This window comes from Alligator sinensis, unplaced genomic scaffold, assembly GCF_000455745.1.
Source record: "Alligator sinensis unplaced genomic scaffold, ASM45574v1 scaffold827_1, whole genome shotgun sequence".
Classification (NCBI taxonomy): domain Eukaryota; kingdom Metazoa; phylum Chordata; order Crocodylia; family Alligatoridae; genus Alligator; species Alligator sinensis.
In genome coordinates, this window is record NW_005842726.1 from 323,626 (window position 1) to 330,355 (window position 6,730).

Here is a 6,730-nt window from a genome sequence, read left to right on the forward strand (position 1 = left end):
CCCGCCCCGCCGGCCTTTTTTTAGCCCAGAGGAGCGCGGCGCTCGGGTTACCGCCTGCGGGGACATGGCAGCCAAAGCCAAAGCCAGAGCCAGGCGGGAGCGGCCCCGCGCCAGCAGCCTCCACCCCGGCAGCAGGCACGAGGTCCGACCTGAGCGCTTGGAGCGGGCTCGCAGCTCCACCACCTTCCAGCTCACGTCCGCCAAGTGCCCCGCCATCGCCGCGCTGCTCCCGCTCCCGCCACCAGCCCCGACTCGGGCAGCGGGGCACCGCGCGACACTGCCGCAAAGCGCCGGGCCCGTGCCGGAAGTGAAGCGCGGGGATTGTGACGGCCCCTCCCGCTGCGGCCGTAAAGCGCTGCTGGCGGCGGGGGGGCGGGGGGGCCGCGGGGGGGGGGGGCGGCGGGGCCGCAGGATGGGGGTTTGTGGTGTGTTGGTGTTGTGTTGTCTGCTCGGTCTGCTGCGGCCCGGCCGCGCCCTGCACAATGTCACTGCGCAGCTCTTCGGGTCCGAGGCCCGCGGCGTCCTGGCGGCCTTCGGGGACTTCAACTCGGACAAGCAGACGGACCTGTTCGTGCTGCGCGACGGTCAGTGCCGGGGCGGGCGGGATCGCCGTGACCAGCTCACTTCACCTCCGAGGTGTTGGGTGTAGCCGTGTTCGTCTAAGGACGTAGGCAGGCAAGGGTCTTTAGGTAAATCGGATATCTTTTATTAAATCAACTCAGATAGTTGGACAAATTTAATAAACAGATATCCGATTTATCCAAAGAGCCGTGTCTGACTTCATCTCTGAGGGGATTTGTAGCGCATTTACTGCCCCTGCACCTGGGTGCCCTGCGGCTCAAACTCTTCCCCCACCCTTAATTTGAGGGATGTTGGCACGAGGAGCAGTTTGAATTGAGCTTCAACATGACCTCAAGTCGTTGAGTCTGATCCTGAAAGACCAAGGCTGTGCCCTGCGCTGCCCTGCCAGGGGGTCGTCCAAGAAGCACCGCAGCAGGTTGCATCCTGGTCAAGAATTGGCTTTCCTGGGGTGCAGCAATAGGGCTCTGGTTGAGGCCAACTATTGGCAGCGGATGGTAGCACTGAAGCACGGCGCCTTCTTTCTTTGGCTTGTAACTCCTCACATCGTCTCCTCGGTGGAGTGTTTTTGAGGCCTTGTGCTACTTGCCAGGTGGAAAGACTCATTGCTGTGTCATCAAAGGTATTGGGAAATCATCAGGATCTGGAAACTGTAAAAGCTGCAGTTCTGTGATCAGCCTCCCTTCAAGAAAATGAATTGGTTCTCTTGTATCTGAGCCCTTTACTGATATAAAAAAGCTGGTTGTGTCTTAGACCGTGCTGATTTACTACTTTTGCCCAAGTTAGACTAAATCAAGAACAGTTCTAGCTGCTCATAGGAGAAAGTCCAGACCCCAGTGTGTCAGAGCTCCATAACATTGCAAAAACTTCAGTGTATCTGTTTTTTATACCCACTGTGTCAAACATTGCTGCTTAGATAAAGAATAAGAGTAGTTCCAATAGATCCAGTTCAGAACTTGCATTTGGATTTTTCTGGAACCAGACATTTGGTCTCCAGCTTTCCTTGCCTAGAAAGAAAATTAGAAAGTCTGTTGTGGGTAAGATCCGCTGTGCATGTGCGCACACGCACATGCGCTGTTTAGAGCCAGTCATATCAGTCGGGCAAGTTCCATTTCTTACTCGCACTCTCCACAAGGTACTGTTTGCTGTGGGTGGTTCTGCTATACTAGATTTTCCACAGCGTCCTGGCTTTTGTTGAAGATGGGTATCTGTCATTTTCTCTCTCTCGGCGTGTTTGTTAGGTTATTCTGTGTTGTGAATCACTCAGCTACCACTTTTCTATTTTAATTGTGTAACCATGACATTTGCCACAAAATGGTGTTCCAAAATACCGTTTTGTGTTTGTCTTGCTTTTAAAGCTTCTAGATATTAAAGTTGGTGAAATTAGTCTCGAAAATGTGAACTTAAAATAAACCAATGAGTTTTTCTGAATTTTTAGGTGGCCTGAAACAGCATCTCTGAAAGATGTAAACTGTTGGTGCATTTTAGTTGCTGTTCCATGATCTGCAGTTACAGGGCTGCAGAACATGACATTTCTCCACGATTCCATAGATACTTGTGATCTGCTGTAGCCAAATGGATGATATTTTTATACGTTTTCCTATGGGACCTAGGGGTGGATCCACTACTTCCCAAAGGGGTGTGTGGCACCAGCAACCTGCACTGCAAGGGTGGCTGCACACCCTGCTCCTAGCCTCCTCCACCCCCACCAGTGCAGGTAGAACAGCCCACGGGAGTCTCTGGGGACTTTTAAAGTCCCTAAAGGGGATGAAAATCCCTACTTCCTGCTCAGAGGAAGCCCCTTTTCTCCTCTTTCCCCCTTAGCCCCAACTCCCCTGGCTGCTGCTGCTGCTTTCTCCACTAATGACAGGTGGGAAAGCTCCAGAGCCAGCCAGGCTGAGTGGAGACTAGACTCAGCTAGGGAGGGGACAGTGGGAGCAGTGTAGTGGAGAGTAGTTTCCCTCCACCCTTTTCTGAGCATGTGTAGGGACACCCCTGTCCATCCCTGCTGCCACTGTCCCCATTCCCAGCAGAGCACAGCACAGCACAGCTAGCAAGAACAGCTCTGATGCTTCCCCATTCCCTGGAAAAGCAGGGAGAGTTGGGCAGGGGAAAGAGGCAGAGAGGGGGATGCCTTTAAGCAGGAAGAAGAAAGGAGGAAGGGATTTTCATCTGCTTTAGGGGCTTTAAAAAGTCCACAAAGGGTCCCATGGTGCATTGCAGTTCAAAAAGGGAGTGCAACCATGTAACTGCACTCCCTCTGGATCCACCCCTGGTGGGAACTACCTATTGTTGATTGTATTTATTCTGTTTGTGCCTGGAATCCTATTCTTGGTTGGCTGCCATTGTACTAGACACTATACAAACACTAGAACACAATCTTTGTTCTGAGTAGTTTGTAGCCTGTATTGATGAGGTGCCCACAGGATGTGGGAAAGGGCATAATATGCAGTGTTTATCATGTTAGCTTCATGCTGTTTGCGGGGGGGGGGAGCATCTATCTGTAGTTAGGAGGGGATAAGGTAAATTGAAATAACAAGGAAGTATCTGAGAAGGGACCCAGAGAGGAGGATAGATTTGGAGTCAAGTTGAAGTGAAAAGAATGTAGAGATTGAAGCAAACACTCAGCAGTGCAAGAGGAAGTCCCCTTAAAGCTGTAGAAACTTTTCTGAGTGTGCAGAGGTCCAAACGTGTGCTTACACCCCTTCAGTTCATAGATTCATAGATGTTGGGGGCAGAAGGGACCTCAATAGATCATCGAGTCCGACCCCCTGCATAGGCAGGAAAGAGTGCTGGGTCTAGATGACCCCAGCTAGATGCATATCCAACCTCCTCTTGAAGACCCCCAGGGTAGGAGAGAGCACCACCTCCCTTGGGAGCCCGTTCCAGACCCTGGCCACTCTAACAGTGAAGAAGTTCTTCCTAATGTCCAGTCTAAATCTGCTCTCTGCTGGCTTGTGGCCATTATTATTTAGCTGGTTCAGCACTTACCAAATGGATAGCTACTTGCTCTTCAACTGTCCTAACAAGGAGAGGTTAATTTGTTTGCAGCACATTCATCTTGCACTGTACTTTGAATACAGAGAACGTGGAGTCCAGTCCATAGTCACTGTGTAAAAGGAATCATAAGTACAAGCTGGGCTATATAGTTCTATTTGGAGAGATTATAGGGTAACTAGTGAAGATGAAATAACTTAATTTTGTTGTGGAATTTAAGGGTCATGCCATAGAAGTTACTGTAAGAATGCCTTAAATGACATGAGGTACTAATCAGGCATTTCTTAAATAACTGTAGAGTGGCGCTGACACTTGTCTTTTTCATTACCTCTGTGTCACTCGAACTAACATCACAGTTCCAGAGCAACTGACCGCTGTGTCATGCATTGAGTTATGCAGCTACTTTTGTCTGGAGACTCAGGAAGGCATCCTTAGGAGATGCTAGAATTGTTTCAATATTTGAAAGGTTACCTTTGCTGTCAGAAAAATTGGAGCTTGTTAATGTTAGAGAAACTGATGTCCAAGACCTCATTCACTCATGGCAAGTACTGGCAGGTGTGAAGGATTCAAATTTTTTGGTAAGTTTGAGAAACATGTTCATAAAGCAACAAGTTGTTTTGGATTTAACATAATTTCCTAAAGTCATGAAAAGGAAGTGTTCTCCTTTATTTTCTGTTGAAGCGGGAGGAAGTGAGGGGACCTTTTGGAGGTTTTTTCATCTGTACAAGTTCATCAGTAATTATTTGTATATGCACATTATCTCAAGCATAACTTGTTCAATATTGCTCTAAATTTATACAACCTAAATTTAATAGGGTTTACTCATTATCACTTTTTTGCATGCTTTTTCAGGGAATGAATTATTTATCTTTCTGGCAGACCAAAAAGAACCATATTTTAAACCCAAAGTGAAGTTATCAATGAAGTAAGTACTGATATGAAATGTTTTAGTGCTGAAGTAATGTTATTCTTGGTCACAGTTATCTTGTTCTCACTTGTCATTTGGAGCAAAATTAGGATTCATACTGTTCTGATTTTTGTTTGCTTCAATGTTTAGTTTGGTCTGCATGTAGTATTCGGGTTTTAAATTGAAAAGAAACTTGCTGAATCTTGTTGTGAAAGGTCATTGCTATGATTTTACTTGTGTGGATTATGTGGATTGTATGAGAGAAGGTGGGATAACGAACTTTATACTCTTATGTTTGTCTCTGATTTCATAACTTTGATTTTTTTTTTTTCTTTTTTGTCCTTTGCTTGCAAAAAGCAGAATTTTTAATATAAGTGAACCTTCAGAGAGAATTTTTTTTAACATCTTAGGCTGAGAGAATGTAATAGGTTGGAACTTATAGAGCATGCTGTTTGTCTTTCATAGTAGGATTCCTTTTCTACTAAATCATACTGCTGATGAAAACCAGCTAATACCTATTTTTAAAAGTTCTTAGTATATCTTTAGACTGATCTAAAGCTATTGTGCGTCTGTGGAGAATAGACTATACCCAACTGGTGAAAAGAATAAGTCAGAGTTCTTTTAAAACACTAATAAAGTTTTATGCTGCTTTTATCACTGAATTCCAAGATAATACACATTAATATTATGAATCAATGAAAAAATAAATGTTAAGGTAGAATGCAACAATTTATTCGCACATGGTCAAAGTTTTGTTGAAATGAACTAGTCTTAAAGTTGTCTGTGGTGACTTGTGTATTTTATAGATGATTCTCAGGAAGCCTCAACTTTCTTTGCCTCCTTGTCTTCTCTCCCAAGATATATGGGACAACATCACAATTTCTGTTTTTATTGAATGCATTTTATAAGCCTGACTTTCAGTTTGGTGCAGATGCTAGCCTATTTAGTTTGTCTCTATGAAGAACCTTCATGTGGACATGTACATGGCTTTATGAAAGGAACCATGTGTGGTATGCACAAATAGATGCCTGTTTTCACATGCAAGCACATGATTACTGAAACACTGAAATTCAGGCTGTGTACTAATAGAAACAAAGCAAGAAACACAAATAGCAATGCAGAGGGAGTGAGTAATACATGGTAAAGGACAAGATAATGGGTCTTTCTAAAAACAATCTATCATTCTGGTTCTTACTGCTTAGACCAGAGGTATCAAACATGTCCAGCCAACAGAGCCTGGCCAGACAAACCCCACTGCCGATCCTGGCTGTAATCAGACCAACAATGGGGTATGATGTACAACCATGGCACAAGGCTGGATTGGACCCTCTTTTCCCTCCCCTGCCCTTCCCCTCCCTGCCCTAGTATACATGATCTAGCAGTCACTCCAGCTGGTCTGGGACCCATGCTACAATCAGTGTGGATACCAGAACAGCTGGAACACATGCTGTATGTGGTGCAGTCCATCTGGAGTGGCAGCTGAGCTGCACATGGTCACCACAGCCAGAGTGCACTGCACATGCCACCTGCTTCAGCTGGTCTGGAACCCGAGCTGTGTGCAGCATAGGCCCCAGACTGGCTGGAACAGGCAGTGTGTGTGGCGCAGTCCTGGGGCTAGCACCATATGCACGGTCCATAGGCCCAATCCAGCCTGTGGACCAGCCTCATCACTTGGATGCCCCTGGCTTAGACCTTGTGTGTTACGATTCTGCTTTTAGGATCTAGGCTTTTTAGGAACAGTTGTATGCTGTAGTGGGTAGGGATGTAAATATTGTTTAAAAAATATTCGTTTAACCTCCTCTAATTATATCAGATGGTTAAACAGTAACACAGCAGCTCAGACACAACAGCTGTTCCCTGTGGGGGGTGGCGCATGTGGCAAACCCTGCCAGACAACACAGATAGGTGAAGCCCCATTTTGGGAGAGAGGGGGAACTTTGAATGAGTAGGTAATTGCTTAATTGACAAGCCATTAGCCTGCCCATTGTTTTCTTTTTTAACCTCATAGCCTATGGCAAGGGTGGGCGATTAACTCAGTAAGCAGCCCTCTGCCTGAAATTTGGCAAGACATTGAGGGCCGCATGACAGGCAGCCATGGGCAGATAAATATTAATTTTCTAAAATTTTTAAGGGGCCCCTGAGCTATAGGTAGTATTCCCCCCCCCCACACACACACACACACACACCCCTGCCTTGCCCTGCCTGCCTCTCCTCTCTTCTTCTTCTTCCCTTCCTTCTTCCTGCCTA

At 46.3% G+C, this 6,730-nt stretch overlaps 2 protein-coding genes across 9 annotated transcripts in view; one reads left to right on the forward strand and one right to left on the reverse strand.

The window, feature by feature from the left end:
* The window catches only part of PHKB (phosphorylase kinase regulatory subunit beta), a 209,935-nt gene extending 209,631 nt beyond the window's left edge, over positions 1-304 (reverse strand). For 2 of the 7 annotated variants that reach the window (XM_006034336.3, XM_006034337.3), the window contains exon 1: positions 150-304. In XM_006034336.3, the coding sequence (XP_006034398.1) occupies positions 150-216 (67 nt within the window). In that variant the 5' untranslated portion in view covers positions 217-304. The remainder of the gene's footprint in view (positions 1-149) is intronic. The other 5 variants (XM_025216320.1, XM_025216318.1, XM_025216321.1 and 2 more) reach the window with 3 other exon arrangements.
* Positions 305-392: 88 nt separating this feature from the next.
* Positions 393-6,730, forward strand: part of ITFG1 (integrin alpha FG-GAP repeat containing 1) — a 219,301-nt gene continuing 212,963 nt past the window's right edge. For both annotated transcript variants that reach the window (XM_006034335.3, XM_025216323.1), the window contains exons 1-2: positions 393-584; positions 4,429-4,501. In XM_006034335.3, coding sequence (XP_006034397.1) covers positions 413-584; positions 4,429-4,501 — 245 coding nt within the window. In that variant the 5' untranslated portion in view covers positions 393-412. The remainder of the gene's footprint in view (positions 585-4,428; positions 4,502-6,730) is intronic.